General features: G+C 48.4%; 1 protein-coding gene across 3 annotated transcripts in view; it reads right to left on the bottom strand.

Moving 5' to 3' along the window:
- Rab11fip5 (RAB11 family interacting protein 5) overlaps window positions 1-17,657 on the bottom strand; it is a 37,147-nt gene that overhangs the window by 12,842 nt on the left and 6,648 nt on the right. For all 3 annotated transcript variants that reach the window (XM_005071071.4, XM_013114218.3, XM_005071072.4), the window contains exons 2-3: window positions 825-1,261; window positions 25-718 (exon numbers count right to left, since the gene is read on the bottom strand). In XM_005071071.4, the coding sequence (XP_005071128.1) occupies window positions 25-718; window positions 825-1,261 (1,131 nt within the window). The remainder of the gene's footprint in view (window positions 1-24; window positions 719-824; window positions 1,262-17,657) is intronic.

Below are 17,657 nucleotides of genomic sequence, written 5' to 3'. Positions count from 1 at the left end.
CCTCCACAAAGAGCAAATATGTACCTGGGCTTCTGAGTTGGTTCCTTGGATTCTCTCAGGCCAAACCAGCTACTCTTGGCCTTTTCCTCCCCGGTGGATGAGTGGTGGGGGGAGGCTCCCAGAGAAGGACTCCCTTTCTCTCCAACTGAGCCACGGCGCCCCAGCTCATTTCTGCTCAGCCCCTGGTGATGGTGGTGGTGGTGATGATGGAAAAGCCCCATCCTGGGCTTCCGCTCCTTCTCTGCCACAGCCTCAGAGGATGCCACCATGGGTGTGGCAACCTGGACCGGCTTTCCCTCTGGAGGCAGGGCACCCTCTTCCTCTCCAGAGCAACTGGTCCCCAGGGCCAGCACTTTGGCCTGAGTGCTCAGTTCCTCCTGTCCAGGTACTGCCTCTGAGCTGCTGGTGCCACGGCTGCCTCTTCCCCAAGAGTCATCTGATGGCCGAGGCCCCTCCTCAGAAGGCCGAGGCGGGACACTGTGTAAGGTGCTTGAAGGTGGAAAGGGGCCTGAGATGGAGCTGCGGTGTCGTATGGGGGGCTGAGGCTCCTCATTGTACACATGGCTCCCGTTGACACAGAGCGAAGAGCGGGAGGCACCATCAAGGTGGCCTTGGAGCTCAAGAAGAGCCCAGGGAGGAGCTGCGCGCAGCTGGCTGGCCTCATCACTGTATGTCCTCTTGTGCGTGAGCAGCTTGGGGGACTGTGTAGAGTCCCGACCTGGAAAAGAAACGTGAACTGTGTCAGCGCCTGGAAAGAAGAGCCCTGCCTCTCTGCCTGAGGCCTTCCTCACCACCTGGGGAGAACCCACCCCCTCCTTGCTCACCCCCTTCAGTGGACAGCCAGCTGCTGTGGCTTGGTGAGCGGGTGAGGAGCTCGGCTCCAGGGCCTTGGTAGACCAGGCTGCCGCTAGTAGAGGACAGGGTGCTGTCGGAGCCCAGTGAGGTATTGGACTGCGTGAGCGAGGACTTGCGTAGCTTGTTGCGGAGGAAGAAACCTTTGGCTTTGCCCATCTTGCCCAGGTTGCCCAGCTCAGGGTCCTCCAGGGCGCTGCTTGGGAGAATAGCTGAGGCAGATTCTAGCTCATACTTCTTCTTGCCCTTCACCTTGTCCTTGAGCTTGCTGAATGGAGACCGGGGCTTGTCCTTCATGGACAGGTCAAACATGCTGGCACTCAGGTTGTTTCGTGTGAACTGGATGGTCACCTGGATCTCACCACGCTCCTTCTCCTTCTTGCCAGGCTTGGAGTGCAGCTTGTACCACCTAAGAAGAGAAGAAGCACGACAGAGCTCTGGTCACAGGCACCTCAGAGCCCCTCCTTACCTCTGAAACCAGTTATAGACCTATCCCCACACCCACCAGCTCCTGCGCTGGCACACAAACCTGTGTTTTGGAACTACCAATATAACTGAGAAACTCCCAGACTGGCCTATGATGGAGAAAACCACATTCTGAGTTTGGAACGCTCCTCGGGTACCAATTGAGCAGGGCAGCAGTGACCAGGCCAGAGCCCCTCCCACCTATTGCTTTCCTGGAGCTTATGGACCTCATCACCTCTACCTGTAACTGTGAAGCCCAAAGGGGTGAGGCATAGCCTGTTGAGAACTGCCCTGTATCCAGGCCCCTGTATAGACAGCCCTAGACATGATTCACATTATCTCCTCCGGCCAGTCCCAGCAGAGGTCTACTCTGAGCCACCAAAAAAGAACACACAGAGGCCCAGACACTAGTGTATGCACGCACACTCCTCACCCATACACTGACTCACCCCAAGCTCTGCCAAGAATACTTCTGTGAGGTGGAAGAGCAGACAGGCATGCCTGAGGCCTGAGGCAAGAGGGAGAGGCTCCATCCACTCTCCTTCTCCACCCTAGCCCTGCCGGGTTCTCCCCAAAGGGGTTCCATCACTCTATCCTACAGATTGCCGGTGAGGTTCGGACTCAGAACAGTAGCCAGGCAAGGAAAGGGACACATCACCCCCAAACCTATGTCCCTCAGACATACTCTTTCCAGACAGTCACAGGGACAAGCCCTACTTTGCCCATAATGGCTCCAGGTGTGGAGAAGGGTGACATTCTGCTTTGTTAGTTTTTGTTTTAGAGACCCCAGGCTGTCCTTGAACTTACTATTTAACTGAAGTTTATTGTGAACTCTGCCATCCAAGTGCCAGGATGACAGCTGTGCACCACCATGCCCACCTACCTCTGCACCTCCCTGAAGACTGAATATACTGTTGACATGCAAGGAGCAATTGGACTTCTTGGTTGTTACCTGTTGGGGTGCCACCTTGTGTCCACCAAATACTCTCTCACAGAAATTGATAGCACCTCTACTTTGCAACAGCCCAAACTTGTAAGTTGCCAAGATGCCTTCAATAGGTAAATGAATAAACACACTGCTACAGACAGTGGATTTTCTTTTTTCTTTTTCTTTCTTTTTTCAAGACAGGTTTTCTCTATGTAACATCCCTGACCTTCCTGGAGCACTCTTTGTCGACCAGGCTGCTCTCGAACTCACAGAGATCCACCTGCCTCTGCCTCCCGAACTCTGTGAGTTCGAGGCCGGGGCTGGACCAACAGCCTCTAAAACAATACAGAGAAACCCTGTCTCATAAAACCAAAAAAAAAAAAAAAGGCGTGTGCCACCACAACCCAGTCAGACAGTGAAATTTTATGCAATGATAAACAAAAATGAGCTACAGAGCCATGAAAAGACACAAAGAGATTTGCAAACACATAGGAGAAAGAAGCCAACTTGACAAGGCTTCATAGATTCCACTGTATGTCATTCAAGAAAAGACAAGACTATCAAGACAACAAAAAGATCAGGGTGGAGCATAACAGGCAGTGCACATCTGTAAACCTACCACTTGAGATGCTGAGGCAGGAGAACCACTGAATGCCTGAGGTCAGTCCAGGCTATAAATGATCTCAAAGAAACTCAAAACAAAACAAAGAAAAGACATCAGTGGCTGGCAGGAGAATGAGGGAGAGAAACAGGAATGAACAAGCAGAGAATTTTTATGAATGAATGAGGAATTTTTAGAGGGGTGAGACTATCCTAATGACGCCATCATGGTAAATGGTACCACTGTATTTGCCAGAACCCAAAGAATGTGCAATACATGGTGACATGTGTCTGTTACACCAGGGCTGAGGGAGAGGAGGGTCCCTGAACTCACTGGTCAGCCACTGTGGATAGTTGGAGAATTCTAGGTTCAAAGAGAGATACTGTTTCAAAATAAGGTGGGGAGCAATAGAAAAAGAGCCTGAAATTGACTTCTGACCCCACCACACACACATAGACACACAAACACACAAACAGACACAAACACACACACACACCCATCTATAGGTGACTTATTTGTCAATCACAAAGAGGAAAAGGTGTCTTTTTGAAGAGGTTGGATCACATCTTTTAGCTGAGTTCCAGCTTCTTAAACTGAGGGTTGTGAGCCCCATAGAGAGACTGAAGGTGGAGTTGTGAAAAATTTAACAAGAAAGATCTGTGAATAAGTAAAACCAAAACTTACTTCAAAATCAAACCTAAATGAACCCAAGGTGTTATTGCCTCAGACACCTTTGCTGCAGCCTCAGCTCTGAACTCCCCACAGGCACACTTTTCACTGTTCACACTCGTCACACCACACACCAGACAGTGCTGTCCCAAATGCCTCAGCTCAGATTGCAGACTACTGCATGTTATGACTCTCCATGTTATTACTGCGTACACAAAGTTTTCTGGTTTTAGAGAATCATAAGTTTAATCATAAACACAAAGACTTCACATTTCCCTGCCTCCATTCCTCGGCATGTGAGTATTACAGTGTGTCTCTGGGATGTATTAGAATGTTTGACTTAAGAGTTGTTGATTGAGGGCTGGAGAGATGGCTCAGTGGTTAAGAGCACTGACTGTTCTTCCACAGGTCCTGAGTTCAATTCCCAGCAACCACATGGTGGCTCACAACCATCTGTTATGAGATTCGGTATCCTCTTCTGACTAGCATGCAGGCAGAACACTGTATTCACAATAATAAATAAAATCTTTTTAAAAAAAAAAGAGTTGCTGATTGAGCCAGGCAGTGGTGGCATATGGCTTTAATCCCAGAACTCAGGAGGCAGAGGTAGGCAGATCTCTGTGAGTTCAAGACCAGCCTGGTCTACAAGAGCCAATTCTAGGACCGCCTCCAATGCCACAGAAAAACCCTGTCAAGAAAAAGCAAAAATTAAAAAAAAAAAAGAGTTGCTGTTTGAGGTCTGGGAGGACGGTGCAGTTAGTAAAGTGATTGCCACTCAAGCATGAAGACTGAGGACCCAGTTTGAGCCTCAGCTCCCATGTGGAAAGCAGCCGGTTCAGTGACATGGACTTGTAAATCTGGCACCAGGGAGGCAAAGGCGGGCAGATCCCTGATGCTCACTGGCCAACCAGCTTAAGCCAACCATTAAGGTCAGCCAGAGACTGTTAAAAAGCAAGGTGGACGGCTCCTAAGTAATGACACTCAGTGTAGTCCTCTGGCCTCTACACACACACACACACACACACACACACACACACACACACACACACACACACACACACTTGCACAACCAACCCATATGCATTTGTACACATACAAACACACATACAAAAATTCCTTTTAGAGTTGACTGTGTTTTTTATTTAAAAACAAAGATTAAATTTTTTAGAAAGAATAGGCTTAATATGGAATCAATTTATACTTTAACAAATGCTTAAAATTAAAAACCATTAACTGAATTTTGGTGGAATTAGAACACTTTCTAGGAATTTTTGAAATGGCCCTAAACATACTTCTGCCACTTTGCAGAATGTATTTATGTGAAGTGGTGATCTCAGCATTGCTTATGAAATCAAATTATCTGTCAGCTCTGTAAACTGTTGAAGATGTTCTACATTCTGCAATGCCAGATATCCAGCCAAGATTTATTATTGGTATTATTAGGGTTTGTTCTGTGGGAAAAGTTTCACTATATATCTTTGGCTAGCCTGAAATTCATTATGTAGACCAGGCTGGCCTGGAACTCACTCTGTAGAGCATGTTGGGCTAAAACTTGCAGCAATCCCCCTGCCTCCTGAGCATCACAGGTACATGCTGTGCCCCACTGAGATTTAATTCTTTGTGTAAAAATAAATACCTCCAGCTCATTAGTGTGCAAGGTTGCTTTCCTTTTTAATAAATGTAAATGATGTCTATAAAATTATTTTAAAATAAAAATTTTTTAATCAACATTTTAAACATTTTACTTTGCCGGGCGGTGGTGGTGCAGGCCTTTAATCCCAGCACTCGGGAGGTAGAGGCAGGCCGATCTCTGTGAGTTCCAGGCCGGGCTGGACCGACAGCCTCCAAAACAATACAGAGAAACCCTGTTTCATAAAAAAAAACAAAAAAAAACCAAAACAAAAAAAGAACATTTTTACTTTATGTGTATGGGTGTTTTGCCTGCATGTATGTCTGTGTACCACACATATGCAGGTGCCTCCAAGACCAGAAGAGGGCATCAGATCTCCTGGACCTGGAGTCAGGCAGTTGTGAGGCACCATGTGGATGCTGGGAACCAAACCTGTGTCCCCCTGCAAGAGCAGCCAGTGCTCTTAACCACGGAGCCATTTCTCTAGTCCCTCTCTGTTTTTCCCCCTTTGAAGACTCATTCTATGGGGCTGGGTGGGAAATGCACATTCAGCTAAGCATATGCTAAGACTGGAATTGTACAGCGATCATTGTGACTCCTGCACAAGGATAACATGCAACTTTATGAAGCATCCTATTAAAAAACAGGAAGAAGAAAAACACAAGTTTAGTCACTACATAATAACCCATCACATGGTCATGCTATGCATTTTAAAAACAATTTTCTAGTCGGGCATTGGTGGTGCATGCCTTTAATGCCATCACTCGGGAGGCACAGGTAGGCAGATCTCTGTGAGTTTGAGGCCAGCCTGGTCTACAGAGAAGTTCTAGGACAGCCTCCAAAACAATGAAAAACCCTGTCTCCAAAACACCAAAAAAAAAAATTCTATTATTGCCCTTTCAGACGACTTCAGGTCTTAAAAAAATTAAGTTACATTTTAATTTAGTGAGTGTGTATTTTGCTGGGGGGGGCAATGTATGTTTATGTGCCACAGTACAGATGTGAGGTCAGAGAACAACTTTTGGGAGTTGGCTTTGTCATGTGGTGTGGGGCTGGGGAATAAACTCAGGTGTTCAGGCCTGGCGGTAACTGCCTTTACCTACTGAGTCACCTTGCTGGCCCGCTAATGGGATTTTTAGTTTAAATGCCCAAGAGTCTGGAGAGATGGCTCACTGTGTAAGGTGCTCATTGGACAAGCATGAGGACCTGAGTTTGAAATTCCAGGACTCAGATGTGGATGTGTCCAGCGCTGTCAGAGGCAGAGAGGGGGATACTCCTGGGGCTTGTTGGCCAGCAGCCTGGCTCCAGGTTCAGTGAGAGACCCTGTCTCAAAGGAATAATGGCAGAGAGCAATAAAGCAGGACACCTGATGTCTTCATCTTGTCTATATACAAATATGAAGTGTGTACACACATGCACACAACTTCAAAATAAAACATTAAGGGCTGGCAAGATGGCTTAGTGGTTAAGAGTATTGGTTCAGTTCCTAGCACCAAATGTTGGCTAATAACTGTAACTCCACCTTCCCCTTCTGGTCTCTGCAGGTACTGCATGCATACAGAACACACAAGCAAGCAAAATACACATACACAGAAAGATAAATTATGGAGCTGGAGCACTGGCTCAGTGGTTAAGCACTCTTGTTGCTCTGACAGAGGCCCTGAATCCATTCCAAGCAACCACGTGACTGCCCACAACCATCTCTTACCTCCAGTCCCAGGGGATCTAATGCCTTCTTCTGACCTCTAAGGGCACCAGGCACACACAGTGCACATATACACAATGCAGGCAAAACACTTGTCTACACAAAACAATAAAATATATCTAAAATAAGTTCTTGCTTTTCTCTTTTTTCCCAAAGCTTTGTTTATTATGCATACAGTGTTGTGTCTGCAAGTATGCCTACATGTCAGAAGAGGGCACCAGATCTCATTCTAGATGGTTCTGAACCACCATATGGCTGCTGGGAATTGAACTCAGGACCTCTGGAAGGGCAGCCCATGCTCTCAACCTCTGAGCCATCTCTCCAGCCACCCACCCACCCACCTTTTTTTTTTACTTTTCAAGACTAGGTTCCTTTTGTAGGCTTGATTATCCTGGAACTCACTAGGTAGACCAGGCTGTCCTGGAACTCACAGAGACCTGCCTGCCTCTGCCTCCCAAGTGCTGGGATTAAAGGCATTTGCAACCACACCCTGTCTTTACACAAAGGGTTTTTAAAAAGGACACACCCCATTCCCAACTTCCTCTGTCTACTGGGGTCCCCAAATTGCCAGTGTTGTGGGGAAGAGTGACTCTCAGTGAGGAATGGTTGCCATACACTCCTGAGGGATGGCTGCATGTATGTCCACTGTGTGTGTGGACAAGGGACTCTGAGCCTGTGGACAGCAATGCTAACCACCTTGACCTGTTTCTCCTGCCTTCCCCGCTGAGTGGCTGGTCTTGATACTCACTGCCCTGTGTGGGTACAGGACAATGACAATGAGGCAGGGTTCTGCTCTCATTCCTGAATCGTGAACCAGCTCTCCCTTAGATCTTTAGGGTTTTCTTTATGGCTTCTTGTTTGCAAGTCTCAGAGCAATATCTTGGGGTGTGGTCCTGTCTTTGTTCATTGTGTTGCATACTTTGGGGCCCTTTGCATGGTGCTGGTAGCTTTCAGTTTAAGAAAACTTTCTTGCGTTGTTTCTTTCAGTTTCTTCCATATTCTCTCTCTCCCTCTCTTTGCCTTTCCCTCTCCTTCTCTCTCTCTCTCTCTCTCTCTCTCTCTCTCTCTATATATATATATATATATATATATATATGCATATATATATATATGTTTTTTTGAGACAGGGTTTCTCTGTATTGTTTTGGAGGCTGTCCTGGCACTCACTCGGTAGACCAGGCTGGTCTCGAACTCACAGAGATCCTCCTGCCTCTGCCTCCCAAGTGCTGGGATTAAAGGCGTGTGCTACCAACGCCTGGCTTATTTTTTTGAGGAAGATTTTTTTACTCTGTAGTCTTTGTTGACTGGGATCTTAACAACACAGCCCAGGCTAGCCTTGAACTTTCAGTAATTCCTGTCTGCCTCCTTAGTGCTGAGATTGTAAGTGTGCACTGTCAAGCTCAGTTTTTTTTTTCTTTTTAAAGTAATACAACCTTATTATCATCATCATCATCATTATTATTGGTTTTACAAGACAGGATGTATGTATCTCTATGTATCCTTAGTTGTCCTAGAACTCACTCTGTAGATCATGCTGACTTCAAACTCAGAGATCAACCTGCTGATATAACTTACTTTTTGGAGAAAACCTTTTTTTATATAGTTCATGCTGGCCTGTGAACCCAGACCATTCCTCCTGTCTCAACCATCAGAACACTGTTCCAAGCATGCTATTCCCTGCTTAGTTAATATTTTTAAATATTTCATTTTTAAATATTTATTTTTTTAGCTTATAAGAATTGTTTTTAGCTGGACATGATGGTGTTATGTCTTTAATCCCAGCACTCGGAAGTAGGGGCAGGTGGATCTCTGTAAGTTCAAGGCCAGCCAGGTCTAAAAAGTGACTTCCAGGACAGTCAGGGCAGTTACACAAAGAAACTCTGCCTCGGAGGAAAAAAACTTCACTGTGTAGCTAGGCATAGTAGGTGTACAACCATAATCGCAGCTCTTGGGGAGGCTGTGGGAGGAGGATGACCAGCTCAAAGCCAGTCTGGGTTACACAGTGAAATCTTGTCTCAATGTTAAATGAGGGTGGTAAATTTTCTTATCCAAACATACAGAATTAACTTATCAGAAGACTTGGAGGCAGGAAGTCTGTTTTATTGGGGGAGCTTTTATTACCTTTTGAGATGGGGGTCTTGTTATATAGCCTAGGCTGATCTCTAATTTAGGATCCTCCAGCCTCAGCCCTCTGAGTACATGGCTTGTGCCACGACATCTGGCTTCCCAGACCTTAGGTCTTTAAATAACAAGGCCCTAGTCACTGTCCCAGTTCTAGACAGGGCCTCACTTGAAGCAGAAGAAAGAGAAGGTGTAGGCTCTGACTCCATTCCAAGTCAACCCCTAAGACACTAACTAGGTGGCCAGCAGACATCCTCTGTGCTTGGCCTGAAGGTTGCATGTCCAGGCCAGCCTCTGCTAAGACAGGAGGTGGACCTCAGGCATCCTCTGTGCTTGGCCTGAAGGTCACATGTCCAGGCCAGCCTCCTCTGCTAAGACAGGAGGTGGACCTCAGACATCCTCTGTGCTTGGCCTGAAGGTCACATGTCCAGGCCAGCCTCCTCTGCTAAGACAGGAGGTGGACCTTAGACATCCTCTGTGCTTGGCCTGAAGGTCACATGCAGCACAAGAGACGGCGGAGTGAGAGGCTGCACGGAATGATCTCATCCTACGTGGCTATTTTTGTACTGCCTGAATCTTTAATAAGGAGCATCTACCACAGCTGTGATAGGAAGGAGAGATACGACGCTTGAGCTCCTGTCTTCCTCCTTAGCTTCTGGGGCCACCAAAAGGGGTGGCTCTCGGGACTTCCCCTGGTAACAGCAGGGGTACCAGCAGCCCAGGCTGAGGCTTGACCTTCTCCCCTGTGAGGTCACTGTCCCATCTGATACTTCTCCCAGGAAATTCAAGTCTCTCTCTGGGAGGCCAGGAAGGAAGAAGGGCTTTGTCTAATGCAATGGTTAATATTAACTGCTGATCTGAATGATGGAAAGATACCTAGTAAGCAAGCACATCTAAGAGGGGTTATCTATTAGGTTCGCTGATATGGGAAGACACACCTTGGCTGAGGCACTGTCCTGTGGGCTGGAGCCCGGCCTGAGAAAGGACAAAAGGGGAGCTAAGCACTGCATTTGTTGCTCCCTGACTATAGATACAATGTGACCAACTGCCTCACATTCTTGCCAGGAAGACCTCACTGTCACCATGGACTGTACCTCCAACAGCCACCTAAATCATATCCTTGGCCCCTTAACCCTTAAGTTGCTTTTGTGAGGGTATTTTATCACAGCAAGGGAAAAGTGGTTAAGACACTCAGCATTTTGCAGATTCTCTTGTCCAGAGAAGTCTAGGGCTAAAAATACCTTGGAGCACAGGAAATCATCATTCCTGTGCAACACAATAAAGAAAAGGACCCAGAGGCTGATATTGGGGTTCAAGCTTCAAGCTGAAGAACAGAAAAGCAAAGTTGCGGGCCACTAGCTCTTACCACTGCCTCATACTGAATAGGATAACCAGGCTGCCTCTCCTCAGTGTTGCTGAAGAATGAATGCCTCATCCTGAGACCCTGTTCCTGTCTTAAATTCCTCTCATGAGTCCTGGGACTAAAGGTGTGATTTTAGTCTTTTAGACTGATTCACTCTTGTGTAGATCTGGATGGCCTTGAACTCACAAAGACCAGTCTACCTCTTAATCCTGAGTCCTGAGATTAAAGATGTGCACCACCACCTCCTAGCTTCTGACTGCTAGGATTAAAGGTGTGTGCCTAGTTTCTATGGCCTGTGGCTAACTTTGCTTTCTGAATCCTCAGGCAAGGTACAATAAATCACTACATTCCTGTCCCTCAATGAGCTCATTCAGTGCCTCTCTGACCACCAGTTCCTGCACCTTGAGTACCCTGAGGACTTGCCCAGAGCTTGGCCTTCCTCTGGAGAGGTGACCCTACTCTTTCTGAGATGGCAAAAACATTCACCAAAATTCTTGCTTCCTCATTCCTGGACTAAAAAAGTCCTCAAATGCACCCCACCCAGACCTGCTAGGACCGAGCTACTGCGTGCCTCAGGCAAAGGTAGTCACAGACATTGCCTACTGGGTTGACACAGTTGGGCACACACCACAGAACCAAGAACAAATGAGGGGCAACTCCCTACAGACTGAGGCTCCCACAGCCTGTCTGTGCAAAGGCGGCCACAAACAGCCATGACATGCCATGCAGTCCTCTCCTCCCAAATGGTCACCTCCATTTCCAGGACTGGACAGGGAAGTCTCACATGGTCTCCCTCCCTCCTCCCCCAGACCTAGAGCCACATTTGTGTGAGGAGCTGCAGACAAGTGGACTAGACCATAACCAGAGGTAACCTCCCGGGGAGCTTGCTCCCACACCTGCTGCTCTCTGTCCTGTTCTCATGGGGAAGAGTCTGAGAGCTGAGTCCCAAGTCCACACATGACCACTGGACTTTGTCAAGGAGATGGGCTTGGAGAGGAGGCTCAGCTGACAGGGTTCTTGGAAAGCTTCCCCATAGCCTAGGCCTGGCCTCCATGGCTGTGAACAGAACGCTCCTCTCCACAGATTTGTTTCTGTTTTGAGACCAGGTATCCTATAGCCCAGTCTGGTCTCTAGTTTGATATGCAGTTGAGGGTCAAATGACCTTGAAGTTCTGATCCTCTTGCCTCTATGTCCTACGTGCTAGGACTTCATGTGTGAAGTACTCTAGGCTGTATGCAGTGCTGGGGATGGAAGCCAGGGCCTCAGGCATGCTATGCAGACACTCTACCACCAACTGAGCTACAGCCCCAGCTTCAGCAAGGTGTAGAGGGGCCATGACTGGGGCAGAACTCTCATTCCTTCCATGACCTCTCAGGGATAGGTCCTGGGACCATGTGACCTCTGTGAAGGGACCTGGTCTTCACACCCACCCACTGAGAGAAGATGCCCAGACAGACCCAGGAAGTACCTTGATCAGGAAAGGAAAGGAAGAGGCTGGGTTTTGACCTCTAGCCCACTCTTGTCCCTGAAAAGAAACTGAGCTTCTCTACCAAATACAGCCCCTCACTATACTAAGCCCTGATCCCCTCACAGTCCTGTGAGGTCAGGATGGGAAGCAGCTCCTGAGTCATAAAAACATGGTGAGGCTGGGACAATATGAGGCCACTGGCAGGGGGTCCAAGATCTAACTCTAATGCACAAACTGACTTAGTGGAGCATTCTATATGATGGGACAGACTTAGTAGACTTCCTAGGGGGGGAACCTTACCCTCTCCGAGGAGCAGATGGCAGGTGGGGGTGGGGGGAGTAGGGAGAGAGGAAGGAGAGGAGGGAGGGGGAACTGGGATTGGAACGTAAAAAATAATAAAAGAAAGAATGTGATCTTAACCACTGGGCCATATCTCTAGCCCCTCTAACTGAAACTGACAACCAAAAAGTAGGTAGAGGCGTGTGTGTGTGTGTGTGTGTGTGTGTGTGTGTGTGTGTGTCAGTAACAGCACACACACACACACACACACACACATACATGGTTGTTTCATATTGATTGACAGCTGTTAAAAGCATACTACCACTGCTCTGACCTACATAATAATGAGAGCAGAACTAGACCACTGGATCCAACACAGGACTAACACCTATGTCTTTTCCTATGTTGAATACTGTCTTCAACATCTTTGATGTGCAGAGTTTGGAAACTGTCTATTTAGAGACCCAACTATGGGAAGAAAAGAGGTGGACTTCAGGGGTCAAATGGGCCCATAGCACAAAGAAGACTGAGAATGCCCAGGAAGGAATGGCAGCAGGGGGCCAGGCCTCGCTGTCCAGCAGCATAACCTCTAGGCTGAAGGCTCCTCTGTCACTTCCCACCCGGGGGAGGCTGAAGGCGTGCTCCTAGGGAGCAGAAGCTATTGATCATGTGACCAATATCACACAGTCCTGTTTCTTAGTCCTGGTCATCATTTAAAAGCACTAGCTTCAGTCAGGCCATGGTGGCCCATGCCTTTAATCCTAACACTAGGGAGGCAGAGGCAGGAGGATCTCTGTGAGTACAAGGCCAGCCTGGTCTACAGAGCAAGTTCCAGGACAGCCTCCAAAGCCATACAGAGAACCCTGTCTTGGAAAAAAAAAGTTCTGCTGGGCATGATAGCACAGGCCTTTAATCCCAGCATTTAAGAGGCAGAGACAGGGCCAGGCATTGGTGGTGCTCACCTTTGATCCCTGCACTCAGGAGGCAGAGGCAGGAGGATCTCTGTGAGTTCAAAGCCAGCCTGGTCTACAAGAGCTAGTTCCAGGCTCCAAGAGAAACTCTGTCTCTGGGGGGGAAAAAAGCGTGTGAATGAGTTAGGACCATCTAAATGTTCCAGAATATTCTGGAGCCATCTTTAGTCTCAGGTGCTGTGTGAAAACACAGGAATGGCACCATCCCTTCACAGCAGCTCCATGACAATTGTGCCCAAGCCAAAACTCTCTTCATGACTGTTGGCTGTCGGTCTCCTCTCCCTACTTTTCCGGTTTTCTCACTCTGTTCCATACATCATCTGGTGGAGGAACTGGACCTGGACCTCCCATGGCCCTGGAGTTAGATCCTCATGATAATTATAATTCTCCACTGCCAGACTTTAGAGTCCTCCCTGTGTGGGTGTGGGCTTCCTGCATGAACTCAGGGGAGCTCAGACTCAGTAGTGGGCTGCCCACCATTGTCCTGCCCGACTGTTAGGAAGCTCCTTGCGGTGCAACTGGGGATGATGTGAACAGACGTCTGTTCACTCCAGGTTGGCACCCAGCTCACAAGCCAGCACCATCCCTCCCAGAGGCACAGGTGTCCTGCCAGGGACACTACCCAGCCAGAGGCTGCTGAGCCAGGCCTCCACTCGAATATTCCAGGGAAAAGAACAGAGTGTCCTGTGGAACTCACACCCAGGTGGGGAAGTGAGAGGCAAATAAATAAAGGAAGATGGCAGTCATACAGGAAAGCACAGGGGAAGGGGTGGCCAGGGAACTGGGAGGGGCCCTAGGAAGACATTCCATATGGAAAGAACAGAAAGTACAGCACGGGCCTGGGTTGCAAAGGGCAGACCAGGGGCAGACTGGAGGCAGACTAGGGACAGACTGGGGGCAGATGGGGGCAGACTGGGGGCAGCCTCCACACACAAAGGAACTGGGACTTTCTTTTCTTGATTTTACTTTTTTAAAAGATTTATCTTATTATTTATGTGCATGTATCTGTATATAGTTTGTGGACATGAATTCAAGTGTCCATGGAGACCAGCAAAGGGCATGGATGCCCTGGAGCTGGAATTATAGATGGTTGTAGCCATTTGATGCGGGTGCTTGGGACTGAACTCAGGTCCTCTGGAAGAGCAATGTACACTCTTAGTGACTGAGCCATTCCTCCAGGCCCTGTTACTTGGTTTTTTTTAAATGATCTCACTCTGTAGCCCAGACTGGCCTGGAACTCTCGGGAATCCTCTTCCCTCAGCCTAAGTGCTGGGATTACAGGTATAAGCCACCACGCCTGTGGCTTTATTGTGAGCCCTGAAACGCATTACACGGGTGACTCGGGGACAAAACTGATGCCACTGAGAGAGGATCCCACGGAAGGGTAGCACAGAGAGAAGGGAGGCGAGCATGGTACCAGCACAGCCATGGCAGGTCTGGCTGATCCCCAAACACCTTACATTTTAATAGCAATTTCTGATCATAAATTAATAACCAGACACCTTCATTTACGGTGAAACAGAAGTTCTAAAACATAATCCTGGACCAGCGAGATGGCTCAGATGGCAAAGGTGCTTGCCACCAAGCCTGACGACCTGAGTGTGATCCAAGGGACCTACGTGGTAGAAAGAGAGAACCCATCCAGAAAGCTGTCCTCTGACACGTGCGGTGACATTTATACACCAGCATAAATAAATTAAAAGAAAAAAGCTAAAGAAAAAGAAAGAAGAGAAAATCCTGGGACCAGTGAGATGGTTCAACAGGTAAAACCACTGTAACACAAGCCTGGTGATTTGAGTTCAATCCCTGGGACCCCCAGTGGACAGGAAAACCAATTCCAGTTGTTCTCTGACCCCCTATACACACAGGTACCTGCTCTCAGGGTACATCAGGACACAATAGTAAATAACATAAAAACTTAAGAAACAATTATGGGAATCTGAGCACAGCAGTACATACCTGTAGCCCCATCATTTGTGGGGTGGAGGCTGGAGGGTGAGGACTTCAAAGTCATTCTTGGCAACATTACAGGTTCAAGGCCAGCATGAGCTACACAGAGACCGTGTCTCAGACAGGAAATCCTCACCCAGGAGCAATGGGGAGGCAGGAGGCACAGGGACTTCCTCCGGGGAACTTTTTGGTGCCCTGGCAGCATTGCCCCATACTGGATTCCCCCAGTAGAAACCAATTCTCATTCACCTTTTCTATCCCACAACCCAGAATGCCACGTGTATGAGTCTGCATATGAAGTGTTCCCCCAAAAGCCAGTGTTGCAGGCATGTTCCTCACTGTGGGTGAACAGATCGGAGCTCTATCTCCATCCATGGGCAGAACCACTGATATATTCGCGATTGGATGGGTTACTGGGGGATGGTAGGAGGCCAAGTTGGAAAAAAGAAGGTAGGGGCCTTCCTTGATTTTCTTCCAGGCAACCATGAGGTAAAGCAGCTGCTTCTACCACAGGCTCCAGACCCCAGAATATCCTGCCTTACCTCAGGAACAAATAAGCCAACTAGTTACCTTGGGCTGACATCTCCTGCTTCCTCTCCTCTCAAAACCCCACGGAAGCAGTCTGTGTCACATACCAGTGGGCAGGAGTGAGGGGCTCTCAGGCTAACACATGTCCCCTAATGCTCACAACCTACTCTTTGACTTGGTGTCTATATTTAAACTACAATCCAGATACAATCTCAGGACACCATAAAGTCTTTTATCAGGCCCAAAGACTAATCTTATCATCTCCTCTAGCATGCCAGGCCTGGCAGCCACAACCCTTGGAGGAGACCCAGACTAGCATTCACTAGTCACCCCTGTGGCTGTCACTTCACATCCCAGCCAGTTTCAGCCCCCACCCCCACTTCCTTTTTATAAATATCTCCTCTAATATTTGTCTGCAGTCAGCTGGCCTCAGAAGGAGCCGGGAGCCCCATGCTATAAAAATGCCAGAAGGCAGGCCTAACCACCAAGCACCAAGGGCAGATATTTGGGGTGCAGGGCTGGAAGCAAAGTGCACTGGGCTCGAGGTAGAGACCTGTCTACCACTAACAAATCCCGAACCCTTGGATAAGTCATCCCATGTCCTGAGACCCCAGTCTTCCATGTCTGTGGAATAGTGGTCACCTGCTGCCCTCAGTGCAGAGTAAAATGAGATAATTCTGAAAAAGCATGCTGAGAAGTAGGCCAGCCATATAAAAGCTTTGGGTTTATTGTCTATGGAAGGCCTCAAGGAACAAGATGGCCAGGATCATGTAGCAATGATTCCATCCAGGAGGAAGGAAGGAGCTGGCAAGATGACCTTTCATGGGGCCCTTCAGCGACAAGAAGGACTTTAACCTACCTCACCTGGCCTCTGGGGTACTAACCTCACTTTCCCCCGGAACCTTGGGTCAAAGAGACCAGAGCCAAGTGGTGACTGTCCTTCTCTGGGGCCTCTGTTTGAACCCCAGCATAGACAGACACCAATAATAATTCTGCCCATGTGGGAAAGTGAAACAGGTGGGTCACAGGTAGAGCCACATTTGAGAATGCTGCACTTGAGCAAACAGGGAGGGAGGAGAAAATATGCAGTCTACTTGCTTGTAATGCAGGAAATAAGTTTGAAAGCTACCCCAGAGCTGGAAAAACTGGCTGCCTCTGAGAAAGGGAGCAGGGTGCCTCGGGTGGGGGCAAGATATACAGGAATGGACTTTGGGAGCCCACTCCACATAAGGGGATGCTCCCTCAGCCTGGACACACGGGGGATGGTCTAGGCTCTGCTCCAAATGATGTGACAGTCTTTGAAGATCCCCCATGGAAGGCCTCACCCTCCCTAGGGAGCAGAAAGGGGATGGGATAGGGGATAGGTGGAGGGCAGGGAAGAAGGAGAGAGAGGGAACTGGGATTGACATGTAAAACAAAATTGTTTCTAATTTAAATTTAAAAAATGAAAAAAAAGATGTACCCAAACTCAGCTCAGCTCCCCTCCCTGCCTTTCCCCACACTTCCGAAGTGGTCCCTTCCCTGCCTTTCCCCACACTTCCGAAGTGGTCCCTTCCCTGCCTTTTGGTTAGTAGGCCACATCAGGTCTCTTCTGCATCCCCCAGGAAGCCAAGCCTGATTCCTCCAGCCCTGTGAACACCTCTTTTCCTGACTCTCTTCTGGGGCTGTCTGCTGGCTCTGTGAGGGAAAAGCTTCCTGAGACATCTCTTCTCAAACACACTGCTGTTGCTCTCCTGAAGGGGCAACCCATTTACTTCTCTCATTTCCTCCCCAGAATTGCCTAGGCACGGTGGTTACAAGGGGGACCGCAGGAAAAGCTTCCCACTGTTGAAAACGTGGGAAACAAACAGTAAGTGTGAGAGAAGAGCAGGAGGGCTAGCAGCCTTCTGTCAAGTCAGACAAGCATGCCACATCTCGGGAGAAGTTGGAGACTTGGATGGGCCCGTCCAAGCCTGAGGAGTGTCCCAGGCCTCAGCTACCCTCGTGATAAACTAGGTAGTAAGTAAGTAACACTCCTTCCCTGCGATGAACATGACCAGCTAGACACCCATAAATTGCTTAACTCATAAACTCAGGGCTCTGCTAGTAGAAGCAGGTCCCCAAGGACAACCCCAAGATCTGGAGATC

Source organism: Mesocricetus auratus, unplaced genomic scaffold, assembly GCF_017639785.1.
Source record: "Mesocricetus auratus isolate SY011 unplaced genomic scaffold, BCM_Maur_2.0 Super-Scaffold_100676, whole genome shotgun sequence".
In the NCBI taxonomy this organism is placed as follows: Eukaryota; Metazoa; Chordata; class Mammalia; order Rodentia; family Cricetidae; genus Mesocricetus; species Mesocricetus auratus.
Note: the sequence above shows the minus strand (reverse complement) of the source record. Positions and strands in the feature narration are given on the sequence as shown.